Here is a 22,387-nt window from a genome sequence, read left to right on the forward strand (position 1 = left end):
GTTTTTTGTTCGGATGTTTGTAACTCAGTGACGCAAAAATGGCTGAGCGAAATTTCAGATAGAGTTAGTTGAAGCATGGGTTTAAATACGGATTTCCTCAATAAAATTCGGTATTTTAGGTTAGAGCATCGATATATCGCCGGAGCATGTATTAAATACGCGTTTCCTTAATATATTAATACAATAATTCTGTTAATTGGTGGTAGGACGTCTTGAAAGTCCGCACGGGTAAGTACTACCACCCTGCCTATTCCTGCCGTGAAGCAGTAATGCGCTTCCATTTGAATGGTGGGGCAGTCGTTGTACTGTAAAAAAATCGGTTGTCTGTTAAGTCGGTTTACTGACGATAGTTGAACGTGACAACGTCATAAGAAAATACTGACGGAATGGTTTCATTTTTCAATTACCGCAATTATCGTTGCTATAAATAATTGACACCACATTCACTTTTCACTGAACTTCATACTTGACGAAAACATGTAAATGTATTATTGTATAGCAGCTGTCCACGCGGATGCATCGCTCACTCGAGTAGGAGAGAGACAGATGTCGAACGCTGCCGAACGCGGAGGCCTATTGTGCCTCTTTGTCGCTCGTTGCGCGCTCTCGCTTGCACTTCAAGCCTTAAATGGAACGCCTCAGAGGGAGGTAACGCCGCATGAGTCATGATTTTTCGTGCGTGCAGCCGGCTCCATCGAATTATAAGACGTTGTCACGTCAAAACCTTAGAATTCATGTCTCGAGTTAGGCGGCGGCATTTACATTGTAGACATGTCTATGGGCTCCGGTAACCTGTTAACACCAGGTAGGCTGTGAGCTCGTCCACCAATCTAAGCAATAAAAAAATCTATTTACATCGTTACAAAGCTTACTAATGCGAAGTCATACATGCGAATTCTCACAAACTACCAAGTGTCATTTTGAATAAATTAACATAGTTCATTAAATATTTGCTCGTCAAATAATGACGCTGCCGATAAGTTAAGTACCTATGTCGTGGCTTTTCGAATTTCGCCTTAATCTAGCTTAATCTTGCTTTGTGGGTAAAACATGTCGTCTTAAGTAATACGCCATACCACCAATACGGTTACGTGAGGCAGGGACGACTTTTACGTCTTTTAGGTTAGGTAATCTATAAGGTAAACAGATTGAATGGTCTCTTCGAAAGAGGATATCCGAGAGAAAAGTGTGAGTGCAGAGATGACGTATGATAGGCTTCAATTTTAAAAGAGGACATGCAGTGTCGACTCCACATAGGGGCTTAAGGTAAGAAGAAGATTTTTTTATTTTTTTTATTGCTTAGATGGGTGGACGAGCTCACAGCCCACCTGGTGTTAAGTGGTTACTGGAGCCCATAGACATCCACAACGTAAATGCGCCACCCACCTTTAGATATAAGTTCTAAGGTCTCAAGTATAGTTACAACGGCTGCCCCAACCTTCAAACCGAAACGCATTACTGCTTCACGGCAGAAATAGGCAGGGTGGTGGTACCCACCCGCGCGGACTCACAAGAGGTCCTACCACCAGTAATTACGCAAATTATAATTTTGCGGGTTTCATTTTTATTACACGATGTTATTCTTTCACCGTGGAAGTCAATCGTCAACATTTGTGACAGAAATTTGTGACATTGAAGATGACACATTATCGCTATAAGACGGCCGGTGTACTGGTATCATGACAATGCGGTTGTGCCCGTATTCAAATCCCGAAGGTGGGTATCAAGTTTTTGTAATAAAATACGGCCCAGATAGTGTTAATTGATTACCAGAGCCTTTTTTTTATTGACCTTGTAAGCAGACCAGCGTGCGGCCCACCTGATGGTGAGTGGTTACCGTTGCCCATGGACTTCAGGAATGCCTTGGGCAGAGCCAAGCCGCTGCCTACAACATCTATAGGCGTTACTACGTAAATGCGGCCACCCACCCGTTGGCGCCTCAAGTATATACCAATTACGCAGACTGTGTAGTTATTCCGAGTTTGATTTTTTACACGATGATATTGCTTGCTTAAATGTAGATAAAGAACTCCTATAGTTTGGGGTCAATCGATACGAGATCGCTGGAAGCTTAAGGGGCTGATCCAGCTGCGCACGGACGATTAGGTGACCTCGCAGGCTCAACCTGAGAGAAGTTGCTAACACCAGCCCTAGCAAGAGCAAGTGCTTCGCATATACTACCACCGGATCGAAACCGCGACCCCCTGAGCAGATACGGTGGGCTGCGTGGGATACCAGTACACTATTAGAAACACAGCCCATACGAAACCACGAAACTTGAAAGGAGATAATATACTCAGTTGCATCATCCATCAGTTGAACAACTCTTAAAATCTTAACTACTGCAGAACGGACTAATGTTTCGGAGCTTACGACATCATATTAGAATTGAAATCGAATATTTATTATTTATAATCGATAAATAAAAGACCTAAACTTTTGTATAAAATAAACTTAAAACAAACAAAAGGAATCCGTCTGACGGGGGACACATCAAAAGAAAAACAAAATTGTTATTTTTATTTAATTCCGAACATTTTCATATTTATCTAACCTTTTAAACCTTCTCTGGACCTCCACAAATAATTCAAGACCAAAATTATCCAAATCGGTCCAGCCGTTCTCGAGTTTTAGCGAGACTAACGAACAGCAATTCATTTTTATATATATAGAAGATAGAAGATACATAAGTAGGATAAAATTAGTCAAAAACACGCATATGATATATTAATGAGAACTAATAGTTCAAATGTATAGAATACATGTGCGTTAGGCATCTGAGTATTTGACCACATCAATATGTATTTTGTGATCTAAAAAAAAATCTAAAGGATATTTAAAAAAAAAAAAGTGAAATGATTTCTAATTAGGTTATAGTCACAACTTACCGCATCACAGATAGCAGGTGAACCGGGAAATAGCATACGGCGAACATTATCACAACTGACACCAACATTTTAGCTGCCTTCCTTCTAGAACGGAGTTGTGCTAAAACAAACACAAAATATTAATGAGTTCGAACGCCCTCCGTCCACTTGGCGTTAAGCAGCTATGAGAGTCCACATGGGTCTCAATAACCAACCACCACTTGGAGACAGTGAGAGAGAGAAGTTTTTTATTACCCAAATAAAAAAACCGTTATTATACCCATGTCAAGAAAATTGTGGTCTTTAGTTTAAGCCTCTTATTTCCAGCACGTCGCGCTTCCAATCCCTCTTTAACCATGGCTCAAGTGATGTCCCTAGGCAGACGATGACGTAATGATTCCCGAAGCCGAAACTTATATGATGCGAAAACAGCATTAACTCTCTATCTGCCATGTTCCCTCGTCACTATAAGTATCATGTCACTAGATCGCTTATTGTATTACACAGCGTAAAATGATTTTATTTTTGTTATATAAATCAACGTAAATATCATTTTTTGTATCAGACGAGAGTATGGCCTAGCTGATAGTAAGTAGACACTGTAGCAGGTGGACATCAGCAATTTTATTGATGGTAGGACCTCTTGTGAGTCCACACGGGTAGGTACCACCGCCCCGCCTATTTCTGACGTGAAACAGTAATATGTAATTATACTTGAGACCTTAGTACTTATATCTCAAGGTGGGTGGTGCATTTATATGGTAGATGTCAATGGGCTCCAGTAACCAATTAACATCAGGTGGCTGTAAGCTCGTATACCGATTCAAGCAAAAAAAAATGCGGTATAGAGTATGTAAGAAATTACGGAGATGGTATGTAAGCCTGGTATGACCTGGCCAGTATTTGGTATTCAGACCCATTTTTCTTGTTCATGTCATTTTTGCGGACTCACAAGAGGTATTATTACCAGTAATAACCCATCAGATAAATAATATTTAACCCATCACACGTTTGTTTGACACGAAACCAAAATCTTTTAAATATTCCGAATACTATTAAATTTCATAGGAAAATTATTCAAACCCCGAAACGCGCCAAATATCCTTCGACGTTGAAAATTAAGATCCTTCGTAAATTTCTCATCTTACGCATTGCTTTTAAGTATCGTTTCCAAGAAATTAATTTCGATTATTAAAATGTAACAGGAAACTTGTTGTTTATCTATGGCTGTGCTTCGCTGAATCTACCACCAAATTCGAATTGCGACCCACTGAGAAGATCCGGCAAGTAACTTAGTCGGTTGTCTCTACGGGGTAGGCTGGACGTCGAAATCTTTCGACGAATTTGACCAGAACGGTAACCGGTCCTTGAAGTGCCTAAAAGCGCCGAGATTGGTACGGGATGGTCCATTCTCGCTCACGACTCGGTCGTGCGCGGACGTGCTTTCCGATCCGTGGCCCGCTTGCGAGCTGCGTCTCTGAACTCACAGTTGTGCTCGACAGTGTAGTGACCGTGAATACATCGTGCTTACAATTCAGTAGTGCGGACGTGCCGATCCGTTGGTCGCTTGCGATTTGCGTCTCGGAGTCCATTTTTGTGCGCTAAAGTGTTGTAACCGCGAACCCACCCTTTACCAACTGCCTTTTTCAAGGCAAAACCAATCGCTACGATCAGGCTTCCTGTGGCACTCACAGGCTAGCGATTTCCTAACCTTTCCCAAAACAACAGTCTTTTTCAAGACTAGACCCCCGCTCGCGATTCTGCCTGCTGTAGCACTATACAGCCCGAGCGGGTTCCTTTCCTTTTCCCCGCCGATTGCCGTTTTCACGGCATAGGCATTCCCCCCCCCTGCTCCTTGCTGTCCTGCAGCACAGGGGGGTTACAAATCCTATCCGGGGCCTCGCCTTTCGGCGAGTTCAACAAAAGTCCCGGGGCCGCCCCCCCCGGGCAAGAAGACCGAAAATGCAGCATGAAGAAAGTGTCAGTGAAAGTGCTAGTGACATTGTCGGGTTCCTCCGGGATAGGTACCCGTCAATTAGGGCCGAGTACTTAGCTTATAGGGCCTCCCGTGGCAATCCCTCCCCCCCCGCGTCCGTCGCCGCATATTTCAACCGTGCCTCGGAGGCACGCCGCGCGCCCCCCGCCGCCGCGTTAAGTTCGAGCGCACGTTCCGACGATGCGACTCACGAAGCGCCTAACGCTACCCCCACCCCCGCGTCCGCGTCGTTTACGTCATCGCGCGCTTCGTCCGTCGCGACCTCGATCGTTTCGAGTTCAGGCTCCGATACCGAATCGGAGATGGATTTCGAATCCGCGTCAAGCCCTCAGCCTGGAACTTCGGATGGGTTCCAAACCGTAACGCGCGGTAAAAAGCGTACTCGCGCCGTGGAGTCCCGGAGCTCCACGACGAAGCAAACAAAATCCGCGACCGCCTCCCGCCCGCAGGTAGTCGTGACACCGGAGTCGGACTCCGCTCGCCGCGTAACGCCGCCGCCGCGTCCCAAGCCCGCGCCCGCTCCTAAAGTAGCTGCCCCGCCCCCGCTGATACTTCAAGAGAAGACAGCGTGGAATCGCGTATCCCAGGCCCTTCAGGCAAATAAAATTAACTACACCCATGCGCGTAACGTCGCGCATGGGATTCAGATTAAGGTCGCAACGCCGGGCGACCATAGGGCCCTCTCAGCATACCTCCGAAAGGAGAACATAGGTTTCCACACCTATGCTCTTCAGGAGGACCGCGAGCTCCGCGTAGTAATACGCGGAGTACCGAAAGAACTAGACATAGACTACGTTAAGGAGGACCTGATCGCTCAGGCACTCCCTATAGTTAGTGTGCATCGGATGCACAGTGGGCGGGGCAAGCAGCCCTACAACATGATACTCGTCGCGTTGGAGCCAACCCCGGAGGCAAAAAAGAAAATCTCATGCCTCTCGACAGTTTGCGGCCTATCCGGGGTCTCCATCGAAGCCCCCCATAAACGTGGCACTCCCGGGCAGTGCTACAGATGCCAGCTTTACGGCCACTCGGCTCGTAATTGCCACGCGCGCCCCCGCTGCGTAAAGTGCCTCGGCGACCACGCCACATTAGATTGCTCGCGAGTTAGGGAAACCGCGACCGAACCTCCAAGCTGTGTCCTATGCCTTAAGCAAGGGCACCCCGCGAACTACCGTGGATGTCCTAGGGCTCCGCGAAAACGTCCAACTCACCCGGCTCCGCGAACCGTCGGCCCAAAGACTTCGGCACCTTCAGTGCCGAAACCCGCCTTCGTGCCGGCTGCAGTTCCCACGGTCTCGGCGTGGAAAAAACCGCTGCCGTATACTAAGGCGGGAACGGAAACCGCACCCCCGCCCCCGCTCGTGACACGCCCCGCGCCCCAGCCTCTGCTCGCACCTCGCCCCGCGCCCGCGTTCCGTCCCCCGCAACCCTCTGCCGTCAACGACTTCGCGCTCGTGCGCGACTTCGTCACCGCGGTGAACTTCGACCGTCTGCGATCGTTCGCTGACGCTATCCGTAGGTCAGGAACCCCCGAACAGCGGCTCGCGGCCGCCTTCGACCACATGGACGTTTACGAGTCCGTGTCGCGTACGTTATAAAATCTTTACCGGTAATCAATGGCGCAAAAAGGTAGAGAAAAACCGTATTCCCTTACGTTAGCATTCTACAATGCTAACGGACTCGCGCGGCAACGCGATCAAATTTTCGAATTCCTCCGCGACAATCTTATAGATATCTTGTTAGTGCAGGAGACCTGTCTGAAGCCCTCGCGTCGCGACCCGAAAGTCGCGAACTACGTCATGGTTAGGAATGACAGACTCACCGCCTCGAAAGGCGGGACTGCCATTTACTATAGACGGGCCCTGCACGTTGTCCCTCTCGATACTCCCTCGCTCTTACATATCGAGGCGTCAGTGTGCCGTATCTCGCTGACGGGACACCAGCCGATCGTCATCGCATCCGTTTATCTCCCCCCGGACAAGCCCCTCCTGAGCAGTGACATCGAGTCACTGTTCGGCATGGGAGACTCCGTCATCCTGGCAGGCGATTTAAATTGCCACCACACTAGGTGGAACTGCCATCGTACAAACGTTAACGGTAGGCGTCTCGACGCGTTTATAGACGACCTCACCTTTGAAATAGTCGGTCCCCCAACTCCAACATGTTATCCGTATAACATCGCGCTCCGTCCGAGCACTATAGACCTGGCATTGCTTAGGAACGTAACTCTGCGCTTGCGTTCCATCGAAGCAATGTCAGAGCTCGACTCAGACCACCGACCTGTCGTTATGCAGCTCGGTCGCCCTCACAACCCAGTCACTGTTACGAGGACCATGGTGGATTGGAATAAGCTGGGCACGTGCCTAGCCGACGCCGCTCCGCCAATCCTCCCTTACGGCCCGGATTCGAATCCATCCCCCGAGGACACCGTCGAATCCATTAACATCATTACCGATCACATCTCTTCCGCGATCATTAGATCTTCTAAAGAAGTCGATGTGGAGGACAGCTTCCACCGCATCAGACTGTCCCCCGATCTTAGGAATCTCTTAAGAGTTAGGAACGCGGCAATCCGGGCCTACGATCGTCTTCCCACGCATTCAAACCGGATTCAGATGCGTCGTCTACAACGCGAAGTCCACTCCCGCTTAAGCGACGCGCGTAACGATAATTGGCATAGTTATTTAGAACAACTCGCGCCCTCCCACCAAGCATACTGGCGACTAGCTAGGACTCTCAAATCCGAAACTACCGCTACTATGCCTCCCCTCTTACGCCCTTCAGGCCAACCACCGGCATTCGATGACGATGACAAGGCTGAGCTGCTGGCCGATGCACTGCAAGAGCAGTGCACCACCAGCACTCAACACGCGGACCCCGAACACACCGAGTTAGTCGACAGGGAGGTCGAGCGCAGAGCTTCCCTGCCGCCCTCGGACGCGTTACCCCCCATTACCACTGACGAAGTTAGAGACGCGATCCACAACCTCCAACCTAGGAAGGCACCAGGCTCCGACGGCATCCACAACCGCGCGCTAAAATTTTTGCCAGTCCAACTGATAGCAATGTTGGCTACAATTTTAAATGCCGCTATGACGCACTGCATCTTTCCCGCGGTGTGGAAAGAAGCGGACGTTATCGGTATACATAAGCCGGGCAAACCGAGAAACGAAACTTCTAGTTACCGTCCGATTAGTCTCCTCTCGACGATAGGAAAAATTTACGAACGTCTCCTTAGGAAACGCCTCTGGGATTTTGTTACCGCGAACAAAATTCTCATAGACGAACAGTTCGGATTCCGCTCAAAACACTCGTGCGTACAACAAGTGCACCGCCTCACGGAGCACATTCTGATAGGACTAAATAGGCGTAAACAAATCCCGACCGGCGCCCTCTTCTTCGACATCGCGAAGGCGTTCGACAAAGTCTGGCACAACGGTTTGATCTACAAACTGTACAACATGGGAGTGCCAGACAGACTCGTGCTCATCATACGAGACTTCTTGTCGAACCGTTCGTTTCGATATCGAGTAGAGGGAACTCGTTCTCGTCCCCGTCAACTGACTGCCGGAGTCCCGCAAGGCTCCGCGCTCTCCCCGTTATTATTTAGTTTGTATATCAATGATATACCCCGGTCTCCGGAGACCCATCTAGCGCTCTTCGCCGACGACACGGCTATCTACTACTCGTGTAGGAAGATGTCGCTGCTTCATCGGCGACTCCAGATCGCAGTAGCCACCATGGGACAGTGGTTCCGGAAGTGGCGAATAGACATCAACCCCACGAAAAGCGCAGCGGTGCTCTTCAAAAGGGGTCGCCCTCCGAATATCACTTCGAGCATCCCACTCCGTAGTAGGCGCGCAAACACCTCCGCCGTTAGTCCCATCACTCTCTTTGGCCAGCCCATACCGTGGGTCTCGAAGGTCAAATATCTAGGCGTCACCCTCGACAGAGGGATGACATTCCGTCTCCATATAAAAACGGTACGCGACCGCGCCGCGTTTATTCTAGGACGACTCTATCCAATGCTTTGTAGTCGAAGCAAACTGTCCCTCCGCAATAAGGTAACTCTCTACAAAACTTGTATACGCCCCGTCATGACGTATGCAAGCGTAGTGTTCGCTCACTCAGCCCGCACCCACTTGAAATCCCTTCAGGTTATTCAATCACGATTCTGCAGGATAGCCGTCGGAGCGCCATGGTTCCTTAGGAATGTGGATCTCCACGATGACCTGGAGCTCGACTCTCTTAGTAAGTATCTACAGTCGGCATCACTGCGCCATTTTGAGAAGGCGGCACGACATGAGAACCCTCTCATCGTAGCCGCTGGAAATTACATACCCGACCCAGTAGACCGAATGGTAAACCGTCGACGTCGCCCAAAGCACGTCATTACGGATCCTCCTGATCCATTAACGGTGCTTTTAGGCACCACAAGCACCGGTCACCGTCCTCGTCGAACCCGTCGCTTGCGACGAAGGGCTCGACGAGCGAACTAACCCATAGACACAGCCCACTGAGTTTCTCGCCGGATCTTCTCAGTGGGTCGCGTTCCGATCCGGTGGTAGATTCTGCGAAGCACTGCTCTTGCTAGGGTCAGTGTTAGCAACTCTCCGGTTGAGGCCCGCGAGCTCACCTACTAACGTTAGGGCGAAGCTGAAATAGCCTCTCAAGGCTATCAGCATAGGTAGGGAAAAAAAAAAAAAAAAAAAAGGGATGGTCCAATAAGATATGTCTAAGGTCACGGCGGTTTTGGGTAGTCTTGTCACTTGGGTCGGTTATCTAAGTAAGCGACTACAATAAGGAAGCTAATGAAATGAAAATGAACTATTTCAACAAGAAGTCCATTTATGTACATAGAATCATTGAAATATATTTAAAATTAACAAAACAAATAAAAATTTATATCATTAAAAATAATTAACAGTGGAAAACATTTAAATATTCCATTCAACTGATACCTATTTAGACTCGACCATTATTATTTTTATTTTTATTTAGTCCGCAAGTGAACTATGTTACAATGGCTCAGGTACTGACAGTCAGGAAGGCTAATGTTTTATGATTTGATATAAGCAGTAATACCTATTAGAGTGGTTACAAGCAGCCTTGATAACATCAACAACTGGTAGGTACCAGTTTTGAGACCATCGTCTCGTTTTTACCATCGCACCGCCCGCCGTCGGAGTAGAGTACATCCTACCTGGAACCACTACGTTCATCCACAGTGCGTTTCCAGAGATCTTTTTTACCACGTACCATCCGGCTTTGGAATGAGCTCCCCTCCACGGTGTTTCCCGAGCGCTATGACATGTCCTTCTTCAAACGAGGCTTGTGGAGAGTATTAAACGGTATGCAGCGGCTTGGCTCTGCCCCTGGCATTGCTGATGTCCATGAGCGATAGTAACCACTCACCATCAGGTGGGCCGTATGCTCGTCTGCCTACAAGGGCAATAAAAGAAATGTTTGAAGTCTCAATTACAATTTTCTGTTACGACCGCCTTGTAATTTGACAGAAGGATCGACTGACGGTATATATTGGCAAGATGCCCACAAAACATCCTCGCATCGCAAATTTCCCTTTTCAGTATACTCGTATATGTATTTTTTATCAGAGCAATAGTATTAATATTATTTATCGTTAACTGTTTATCTTTTGACGTTATCAAAGTAAAAACAACGCATCGTCATTTAACAATAAGGTCGACAATAAATTAGAATTGATATAGAATGTCATTTTCTGTTTAATCGTAATTCATTTTGTGTGCTGCTTAAAGTGCAGCTCTTACAAGAGATCATAAATAACATACAGTAAATTGGAGGGAATCGGGACTCTTTCCAAATTCAACAAAAATGTTCAATGGTTTTTCTTAGGGTAATACCAATAAAATTTAGATTAAAATGGTCCCGTAGGCTTAAATTTTTACATACGATGCGTTATTATACATAGTTCATTACAAAGTATGCACAAAAAGTGAAAAAAGTAGCTTGACCCGATTCTCTTTGGCTTTGGGATGAATCAGGTTACGTATGGGGACAATAGAATTTTTCGATAGGGCTGGCACTATTTAGTTGTTAGGTAGGTACCTAACTTTAGGTAATTAGCTTTTTAATATAATAATATATAATGTGTTACAAAACTTTGATGACCAAAATTAAACTATTTAATATTCTTAAACACTAAATAAAAGTCATTTTCAATTCAATAAAGTTAAATCTAACAACTCAACAAAAGTATTGTGACATCCCAGATTTGTCCCTATTCTAACTCTAGTCTCTATTCCCCCTCAATCTACTGTATTGACATTTTGACATTGAAACCTGGGATCGGAGCCGTAATTGCCGGTATATACAATAGCTATCACTTTAGATCAGCCTTTCCCAAAGTGGGCGTTAGCGCCCCCTTGTGGGCGCTGCAGGCTTAAAGGAGAACAGGTAAGAGATCCTGAAAAAAATGGAGGCGTTGTGTAGAAGCTTGGGAGGCGATTCGTAATTTCATCTAGGACGACCCTTAGAGTGGAGGACCTTAAAAACCTTAAACCTCTTAGTGGCTTTTAAGTAGGCGAAAACATTGGGGCGCTAAAAATAATTTATTCTCAAAGTGGGCAGTAGACAAAATAAGCTGGGAGCCCGTGGTTTAGATCTACTATCTATCTTTCAAACGCGAGTAATATACATACCTCAAATTGCTTGTTCCCGATATTTAGACGCATGAGTCAACTATTTGTATAGACTTTCTCCAAAAGGTATTTTGCATTCTGCTCCCTTTAGACTCTAATTATTCATTGCTGTTATGTTACAAAAACCGTCTATTGACAGCATTTACATACCGAATGTGCATTGGATATTATTATACTGGTCATGTTCGACATTTTACGAGGCGAAACAAAAGGGGATACACACTTTTTTTAAGAAAGCAATTTTGCTAATGTTAATGGCGACAAAATACGAATAGTTTATTTAATTTAGCGAGCGCCTAACATCAAGGAATTCTTTTGCGCTTACCTCAAACAAATATAGCGGATATCCAAATATTTACAGCGATAAATGCAAAACTCGTGTGATCTGTGTTTGTGTTTTCTTTTACAAAGTGACGATACGTAATCGATATCCACCCACGATAATTAAGAGGCACGCGAGCTTTCATTCGTATAGTATAATGTTATTACATCGCGCGCTTGCTTGCTTGTTGAACAACTAAAGTGGCAGATGAAAGCTTCAGTTGTTCCGTATAGTTACGTCCAAAAATTTTATTTCGTCGCTTCATTATAAATGCATGGATATTTTGGTCCATTGATGATCTATCAAATTACTAGTGGCGGAACTAAAGTGGCGGATGAAAGGCGATTGCATGCAGCAGAGATGCGAATGTTGCGATGCATGTGTGGAGTAACGAGAATGGATAGAATACGGAATGAATATGTTAGAGGAAGTCTGAGAGTGCCACTTGTGACAGAGAAGCTGAGAAGTGCGCGCTTGGGATGGTATGGACATTGATGAGACGAAATGAAAATGAGGTTGGTAAGAGAGTGTTAACTATGAACGTGGAAGGATATAGAGGAAGAGGTAGACCTAAGAAGAAATGGATTGATTGCATGAAAGAAGATATGTGTAAGAGGGTAGTGAGCGAAGAAATGGTATGTGATAGAAGAGTATGGAAGGAGAAAACATGTTGCGCCGACCCCAGGTGACTGGGAGAATGACAGGAGAATGGTGATGATGATGATGATGATGATGATGATGATGATGATGATGATGACATTGCGGGCCTGCGTGTTCTTAGGGACTCTTAAAACTGAACACAACTTAAGCATGTACTACCGCATGCCAATACGATGGACCGGCCAATACGATGGACCGGCCAAATGAAAACCACAAAACCACGCTGGGAGGTCCCCTAATTGAGTGTAGTAGTATGACTTCGAGCAGGGAGAGATGGTAGGACATCGTGAGACACGTCCAGTCCACCCTCTCCAACACTGCATAACGATCGGACCACTCAGTCAAGAGTCACACGTATGAGAAGAAAAACCGCATGTGACTGTCACAGAACTGTTGTGACTTTTTATTTCTTAGACGGGTGAATGAAGTCACGGCACATCTATGTGCTTAGTGCGAGTTTTTTAACGTTGCCGATAGTGTAAAAGTTAACTCAAATTTGTATGCAGTTGGAACAGCGCCCTTAGCGGCAAACTTAGGCAAACGTTCCAACTTCATACAAATTTTAGTTAACTTTTACGCTATCGAGAACGTTAAAAAACTCGCACTAAGCACACAGGTGTTTAAGTAGTAGTGGAGTCCGTAGACATAAATTGCTGCCACCGATCTTGAGACATGATTACCGGTTGTCTAAATTTTATAGCACAACAGCTGCCCCATCCTTCAAACCGAAACGCATTACTACTTTGATACAGAAATATACATAGTAGTGGTATTTACCACACACGGACTCACAAGACGCCCTACCACTAGTAATTATGCAAATTATGTTTTTTTTCTTGCGGATTTGATTTTTACTGCACGATATTATTAAAACGCTTCTCTTGTTGTGTGACCAACCAGATAAGACTAAGTAAGCTAGACAGTAAGCTGTGAAGTATATTTCGATACCTCACATAATTCAAGGGTTGGCAGAAGAATTATTTTGTTCGTTAAGCTTAAGTACTCTTTATTCCGAAAATATGTAGAACTTTTTTCTCTTCGATTCAATTATTCTAACAGAACACTATTTACAGCTTTTGGCTTGATATAATGTTTGTGGAACACCCTGTATAATCGAAATAGAATCTTATAGCCGTGTTCTAATCGGAAGTGTATTAAGATGAAATTTTATTAAGGTTCTTGGATGAGCCGGCATCTCAGGCCCTGTGAAACTAATAGTATATAATCAATCTATTAATTCGCATCGTAAAATTACCTATTGTTTGAGTGAAATTCTGAGATTGGCCAGAATGAATGACGGATCAAAACACGCATTTTGAAAATAACAAAAAAAGCGATTAATGACGTACTCAGTTCTGCAGTGGCCAGTTTCTTTGTGTCGGCCTGTCCGGGAATTCCGTTGGAGCTCCAAAGCACCCTCGCTATCTGATGATACGCGACGGCCATGAGCACGAGGGGTAGTCTGTTAAGCAAAATAAAGTTTCAGTCTTCAAAAGCATACATTATCTCATACATTTAGCTACAACAACTTCGCACTTTTACTCTAATCTATATATTTATATAAAAATGAATTGCTGTTCGTTAGTTTCGCTAAAACTCGTGAACGGCTGGACCGATTTGGCTAATTTTGGTCTTAAATTATTTGTGGAAGTCCAGAGAAGGTTTAAAAGGTAGATAAATATGAAAATGATCGGAATTAAAAAAAACAATTTTGTTTTTCCTTTGATGTGTCCCCCGTCGGACGGATTCCTTCTGTTTGTTTGAAGTTTATATCATACAAAAGCTTAGGTCTTTTATTTATCGATTGAGGCACTACGAAGTCTGCCGGGTCAGCTAGTAAAATAATAAAATGACAACTTTATAACGTGAACTTATAAAATCTAAGTCGAACCCCACAGACACAGCCCACTGAGTTTCTCGCCGGATCTTCTCAGTGGGTCGCGTTTCCAATCCGGTGGTAGATTCTGCGAAGCACTGCTCTTGCTAGGGCCAGTGCTAGCAACACTCCGATTTGAGCCCCGTGAGCTCACCTACACGTTAGGGCAAAGCTGAAATAGCCTCTCAAGGCTATCAGCATAGGTAGGAAAAAAGTCTAAGCATGTATAAACCTAAATAGTATTTCATGCCGATGCCGCAAAATATCATCAAAAATTCGTTTTAAGCGAGCAAAGTCTCAAAAGAAAACAAAACGCGATGAAGAAAAATCACTTCCCATCTACACAGATTGACGTTGAATTTATTTTATCAAGCTCCGCTTGGACGATTCAGGGCAGCGGAACGCGAGGCTCACGAAAAATGACAGTATTCGTTAGCCAACTTTTTACTTCAAACGATTGTTCTGTTTTCATTGCGATTAATAAACCCTGAGCTTCAATTGTAATATTTCCATGTTTACTTTTGTAATTAATTTTGAGATCCCTTGCACTGGCGTCAGTTTACGCTTTGAGCTTGATTGGCTTACAATTCAATTTTTTCCGCAAAGAGAGTTTCGATTTGAAGTATCGGACATGACTCGTCCTCATAAAAAAATGGTGCGCGCGCAACTTGGTGCACGTGAAAGAAGTGAAACTTCTTTTGTGGTATGTGAAGAAGAAAAGAAGAAAGAAGTGAAGAAGTATGTGAAGAAGAAAGAAATGAAACTTCTTTTGTGGTATGTGATGGTGATGTGTAGTATTGTAGTTATCTTCATTTTTCATCCTTAAATCAAATTTCTCTTGTAATAGGGAATGCTGTGTTTAAGAGAAACGACCTAACTGGCTTTGTCCCTTCCCTCTCTCCATGGCCGAGTGGTTCGGGTGAAGCTCTGTCTATTTCCTCACTCTAGCTCTTCCTAAGTTGTATATTTTCTCTCTAGCCGTAACGAATCTGTCGCGAGTTAAATTTTACTCTTAACGCGCCTAACAAAGTTTCTCTAATTTCCGGACGGAAAATCCTGTGTGTTTCGCTCATTTTCTCGTGCGTTTCTGGAGAGAAAGTGAAAGAAGAAGAGAAAGAAGAGAGGAGTCTCGTGCTACTAATACTCCTACACTGATTTTGCCTATCTTGCTATCTAAAGCCAACATATTGTCCTCCCATAAGGCCTACCGTGATTGACTCCGGCAGGGGACTGCAAACCAAGTTCCGTTCGATGGATAGCCTTGAAAACTCTTACGTATATATCAAAAGGACTTTGAGGATGTGCCAAACGAGTTCGCTGCTCGGAGACCAGGTCCCGTAGCATTGCAGCAAGTACGGCAGCTCGAAGCGCAGAGGAACGAATCGGACCAGCTTCAGCACCACTAGCTCCGGTATATCTGTGAACAGAGAATGGTAAGAGGTGTGAAGATCTTCTTCCGAACCATCTTTGTTTGACAATCCCAGCAAAAGCCTACAGAAGAACCGCTCTGCGAAGCCCAGTGTTGAAGCTGGTGGTAGAACCTCTTGTGAGTGCGCACGGGTAGCTACCACCACCCTGCCTATTTCTGCCGTGAAGCAGTAATGCGTTTCGGCTTGAAGGGTGGGGCAGCCGTTGTAACTATACTGAGACCTTAGAACTTATCTCTAGGTGGGTGCCGCATTTACGATGTAGATATCTATGGGCTCCAGTAACTACTCAACACCAGGACTGTGAGCTCGTCCACCCATCTAAGCAAAAAAATAAATAAAAACTTAAAAACAACGACAACAATACACATATTTATGTAGTGGGCGACCAATTGTTTGTGACATACGAGTATCTGCGGGATTCCTCACAAGTTACTCATGTGTGGGATGTAGTAACGCCTACACTTGTTGTTAATACCCGAACATTAAACATGTTTACACTTATTTCTTCACGAAGTACTCCAGTATCAATAAATACAATAATAGAAAAATATATATTTGAACATTTCAATGCACATTGGAGCCGTTTTGTTTGAACAAAATTACGCCAAGGTTTGCGTGGGGGAAACAAAAAGAAAAACAATTCTCAAATATCTTTGGTACTTATAAATTTCGAACAATTGAGTGAATGTGATTTCTCGAAGTGAAAGTATAGCTGGTAGCTCTCATCCGATTAAAAACTTTATAGCTTATAGTTTGACGCCTTTTGCTCTAACACTAGGAGTAAGGACCCCGGTAACCGTACTCGTCGAACTCAGCAAAGAGTTTGACATGCAACCTAACCCAAATATCAGCCCGTTGAGTTTCTCGTCGAATCTTCTCAGCGGCTCGCGATTCCGATCCGATAGTAGATTCATTCTCGAAGCAGCTACTCTTTAAGTCGTCGTGGCCTAAAGGATATTACGTTTTTTTTTATGATTGAAAGATTACTGGTGGCCCGAAGGCCTTTCCAGTTTCACTAGGACAGGTGGGCGAGCAAAGGCTCAGCCAGGAGGGCTAGGGTTTGCTAACAACTGCCCGAGCGCCTCCGAAGGAGACCTAACAACTCAAGAGCAATTGCTTCGCGAATGAATCTACTACCGGATTGGAATCGCGACCCGCTGAGAAGATCCGGCGAGAAACTCAGCGGGCTGATGCATGGGTTAGGTTGCACGTCGATCTCTTTGTCGAGTTCGACGAGTACGGTTACCGGGGTCCCTAAGCCTGCTCCTAGTATTAGAGCTGAAGGCGTCTAATGCAAAAGTTATTGGATCTGATGGATCCGTAAGGACGTGGGGATATGACGTCCGGTGCATTCGTGTTGAGCGATGCGCCGGTGTTCGAATCCTAGGCGGATACCAAATTTTCTAATGAAATACGTACTCAACTAATGTTCACGATTGACTTCGACGGTTAAGGAATGACATCGTATAATAAAAATCAAACCCGCAAAATTATAATTTGCGTAATTACTGGTGGCAATTACTGGAGGTGGTGGTCACCACGTGTGAGTCCGCGCGGATAGGTACCACGTAAGCGGATCAGATATGAAAATTTCTATAATGATTAGTATATTTATTGGAAAGGTGCATCAGTAAGTAGTTTATATATTCTGTCTCTGTATTAGATATTTCTCCTGACATTAATTTCCCCATTAATTTCCATTCTTTTCTGTATCTCGCCAATCTAGATTGCTCAAACATGCTAACTTATCTGTCAATTAGCGGCGTCTGAGGGTAATCTTTCTCTGCAGCTACAAATTTCTAAGCGAAGCCGTCACTCATTCCAATTTTAATGGTAAGACATCTATTAACACTTCAAATAGTGTATTACTAGCGTCCCGTCCTCGCTTCGCTTCGGAAACTGTAATTTATTATTGATTTCTCCACTATTTAATGGATGTTATTATGCATATAAACCTTCCTCTTCAATCACTCTATTTATTAAAAAAAACCGCATCAAAATCCGTTGCGTAGTTTTAAATATTTAAGCGTACATAGGGATATAGGGACAGAGAAAGCGACTTTGTTTTATACTATGTTGTGAAGATGGATATTGTCGTCGAGTTCGTTAACTCGCAATATATAGAAAAATTTAACGACCCGCCTTTGATCTATAAGAAGAATCCTCAATTTTTTACGAATGGCATATTGTTATCATCCGATACATCTATTAAAGCCTATACAGAGTTCAGTCATCGCATTTGTTTAACACAAAAATGAACCAAGCCTCCAAAAAGCTATAGAATAAAGTCGCGAATCAATTCATCGAGAGATCAAAAGTATGTTTTATGTATACGGCAAAACCTTATGTGGCATTTTCTATTTTCCATAGAAGTCTTTTAAATGAGTGTAGCCCTAAATCAGGGATGCGAGAAACGAAACTTTCTAATGAAAATGTTTGATGAGGACTAATGTAGGCTTTTAGGGAAAAATTCATTGGTCCGGCACACGAAGGGAACGCTTGTTCTAATTACAATATTCTCGTAGGGAATTGTTTCAAATAATCACAAAATTTAAATGTTATATAAGCAATTTATTTACGGAATAATTTAAACCAAACATTTCCATGTTTGCTTTTTTTGCTTACCGGTAGAACGAGCTCACTGTCCGCCTGCTGCTAACTAGGAGCCTGAGTTCCACCACATACCTTGAGGCTTGAGGTCCACGTCTCAATTGTTATAAAATCACAAAAATTATAATTTATACGCGCTTTATTTTATTAGAAGATGTTTAATCCTACATCGTGGAAGTCATTCGTGTACATAATAATAATATGTCGAGTACAAGAATGGTTTCATTAGAAAAATTACCGCCTGCGTGATTCGAACGCCGGCACAGTCGCATCGCCCGATACCAGTACAAAACCTCGGTAGCCTCTTTGCCTAGTTCGACGAGTAGGGCTACCGGGGAGCAAGCTACATACGAACATGTGCTAGGGTTCCCCTCACTCGAAATGTGCGTTCCAAGTATTTCCCCTCACACACAATTGCCTGGTGGTAGGACCTCTTGGGAATCCGCACGGGTAGGTACCACCACCCCGCCTATTTCCGCCGTGAAGCAGTAATGCGTTTCGGTTCGAAGGGTGGGGTAGCCGTCGTAACTATACTGAGACCTTAGAACTTATATCTCGAGGTGGGTGGCGCATTTACGTTGTAGATGTCTATGGGCTCCAGTAACCACTTAACATCAGGTGGGCTGTGAGCTCGTCCATCCATCTAAGTAATAAAAAAAAAAATTGCGACACGTTAGTATTACTGGTTTCTTAATGTAAGAAGCCATTTTCTTGAAGCCTTAACCCACTGAGTTTCTCGCCGGATCTTCTCAGCGGGTCGTGATTCCGATCCGGTAGTAGATGCATTCGTGAAGCAGCTGCCCTTAAGAAGTTAGGTCTCATTCGAAGGCGCTCGAGCAGCAGTTAGCAAATCCTGGCTGAGCCTTTGCTCGACCAAAGTTAGCAAATCCCACCCCTCCGGACTGAGCCTTTGCTAGCCCAAATGTCCTGGTCAAATCGAAAAGGCTTTTGGCCCACCAGTAATCCCTTAATCATAAACAACCAATACACAAAAGTTAAAAAAGCTCGTTTGCTTAGAAGCTATGATCAAACAACTCAGTCTAATAAATTAGAAGTGCTTAAATGATGCACTGTGTATGTATCACACAAAAAAAAGATTTTAAACTTACTGAAGCACAAAGAGACGAGCCATATAATCAGTATGGCGGTCTTGGCGCGGCCCGTGGTCGACTTGAACTTCAGCGGGAAGCAGATAGCGTACCAGCGGTCCACAGAGATGAAAGTCAGCGTCAGAACTGACACCGTCACTGACACTGACTGAAATTGAAAGAGAAAATTAATAAAACAGATAAGGCTGTCTGATTATGAATAGAAAATACATTTCACCTTATAGCTAAAAACTAGAAAACTAGACTAGAAGATCTTGTTGGAGACCTATAAAGTCGTTGGAATATAATTTTTTTATTACTTAGATGAGTGACGACACACGATCCACCTGCTATTAAATAGTTACCGGAGCCCTTTTTTATTTTTTTTATTGCTTAGATGGGTGGACGAGCTCACAGCCCACCTGATATTAAGTGGTTACTGGAGCCCATAGACATCTACAACGTAAATGCGCCACCCACCTTGAGATATAAGTTCTAAGGTCTCAGTATAGTTACAACGGCTGCCCCACCCTTCAAACCGAAACGCATTACTGCTTCACGGCAGAAATAGGCGGGGCGGTGGTACCTACCCGTGGGGACTCACAAGAGGTCCTACCACCAGTAAGCCCATAGACATCTACAACGTAAATGCCACCACCCACCTTGAGACATGAGTTCGAAGTTCTCAGTTTTAACAGTACAACGGCTGCCCCACCCTTCAAACCAATGACCATCTTATTTGCAGCATCTTATTTCCAGTCAAGATAATGTTCATTTTAGAAACAAGACTTTCTTTTCCTACTTTTGTAAATTTGAATGATTTGATAATATAAAAGAGGCCAGATTGTTACGAAGTTAGAAAAGTAAGAAAAGAAAAAAAGGTCGAGCGAAATATAAATAAGTTCCTACTAGGCCGCTTATTAGATAAAGAGGAACCTTTATCTAAAAGAGGGACCTTTATCTAATAAACGGCCTAATAGGAAAAACACTGAAAAAGTCCTTCTTATTTAACATACATATAACGGCCGTCTGGTGTAGTGGTAAGTGACATGGTCACTACACAAGGGGGTCGCGGGTTCGAATCCCGCCAAGGGAAGATATTTGTATGATAAATAAAAAAGGAATTTCCAAGGTTATGGATGTATTAAATATGTGTATGTGTATAATAAAAATCTTATATTTATTTTCCGTTATCTGGTACCTGTAACACAAGTTCTTTGCGAACTTATCACGGGACCAGTTAACGTGGCGTGATTGTTAGTAAATATTTATTTATTTTATAGCTTACCATTATTATATCATCTGTCCTACCAACCAAGAAAAACTAGATACAATCGTAATAACTACGAATGCGATCTCAAGATACGACCTACTGCTAGACAACTAATTTACATGAACTGGGACAGACGGACCGTCCTGTCTATTCATACAATGCAATTTAGACTTTAAACCAAAATATCAAGGTGGAATTTGTCATTCGTTTTACGACGATAAAAATATTAATTCTTATTGTCAGCTATCCAGTAAGCTTTTGAATACAAACTTGGTCACGACATGACGAAAATCGTCTGACCGGTCATGTGGTCAGTAACTGACCACGAAATCCGGGTTCGAATCAGTATCTTTGCCAAAGATATTTGGGATTAGGAGGTCAGGGTATGAATTTAACTTATCCCTCATAGGTTTCCAACGCCCCAACTCCCCAGAGGAAATACTAGATTTAAAACAGTAATTGACTGTCGTTCATTTAAGCATGACACTTAATACCATCCTCCAAGTTATTTTTTTTATTGCTTAGGTGGGTTGGCGAGCTCACAGCTCACCTGGTGTTAAGTGGTTACTGGAGCCCATTTACATCTACAACGTAAATGCGCCACCCACCTTGAGGTATAAGTTCTAAGATCTCAAGTATAGTTACAACGGCTGCCCCACCCTTCAAACCGAAACGTATTACTGCTTCACGGTAGAAATAGGCAGGGCTTTTTTTTTATTGCTTAGGTGGGTTGGTGAGCTCACAGCCCACCTGGTGTTAAGTGGTTATTGGAGCCCATTTACATCTACAACTTAAATGCGCCACCCACCTTGAGATATAAGTTCTAAGGTCTCAGTATAGTTACGGTACAGGGTGGTGGTACCTACCCGTGTGTTTAGTAACGGCTTAACCAAACGAAAGTGCAAGGTAACGCTTAAATAAACAAAAAAAAACGTGTTCAAGCCAGCGAGCTGTCAAATTTTACGAGCTATCAAATATATGAAGTGTAGCTAAAACATAAAAAAACTTTCCGAAGCCTTTTTAAATCCTCCCGAATTATTTTTTGGATGAATCGTTTCATTATTGTCACTGACTTTCGAGATAGGGCAAACGCGCTGAATTCTACCCTCCGTTTTGTCGACCTGACTTTATTCTCAATGTTTACGCATTAAATTAAATTAACAAATTAAATTTTGAAGTCGTCGTGGCCTAAAAGATAAGACGTCCGGTGCATTCGTATGTAGCGATGCACCGATGTTCGAATCCGCAGGCGGGTACCAATTTTTCTAATGAAATACGTACTCAACAAATGTTCACGATTGACTTCCACGGTGAAGGAATAACATCGTGTAATAAAAATCAAACCCGCAAAATTATAATTTGCGTAATCACTGGTGGTGGGACCTCTTGTGAATGCCGAATGAAACTCTTCCTCGCTGCTAGCGGCCAATTTATCACGCATCGAAAATGATTCGACTTATTTTCAAAATAAAAAAAACGCGCCATGTCTCCAGTTTGGCGCCACCAATCCCTTTGTCGAAAAACCTGTCGACACGTCACTTCGCCTGTTGCTCCATGAAAAAAATAATTCAGTCTGTTCTATAAA

The 22,387-nt window shown here is 43.9% G+C and overlaps 1 protein-coding gene across 1 annotated transcript in view; it reads right to left on the bottom strand.

Moving 5' to 3' along the window:
* The window catches only part of NGR-A16 (neuropeptide receptor A16), a 71,416-nt gene that overhangs the window by 3,367 nt on the left and 45,662 nt on the right, over positions 1-22,387 (bottom strand). The window contains 4 exon segments of the mRNA NM_001134242.1: positions 2,889-2,988; positions 13,875-13,987; positions 15,677-15,818; positions 19,551-19,698. Coding sequence (NP_001127714.1) covers positions 2,889-2,988; positions 13,875-13,987; positions 15,677-15,818; positions 19,551-19,698 — 503 coding nt within the window.

This window comes from Bombyx mori, chromosome 20, assembly GCF_030269925.1.
Source record: "Bombyx mori chromosome 20, ASM3026992v2".
In the NCBI taxonomy this organism is placed as follows: Eukaryota; Metazoa; Arthropoda; class Insecta; order Lepidoptera; family Bombycidae; genus Bombyx; species Bombyx mori.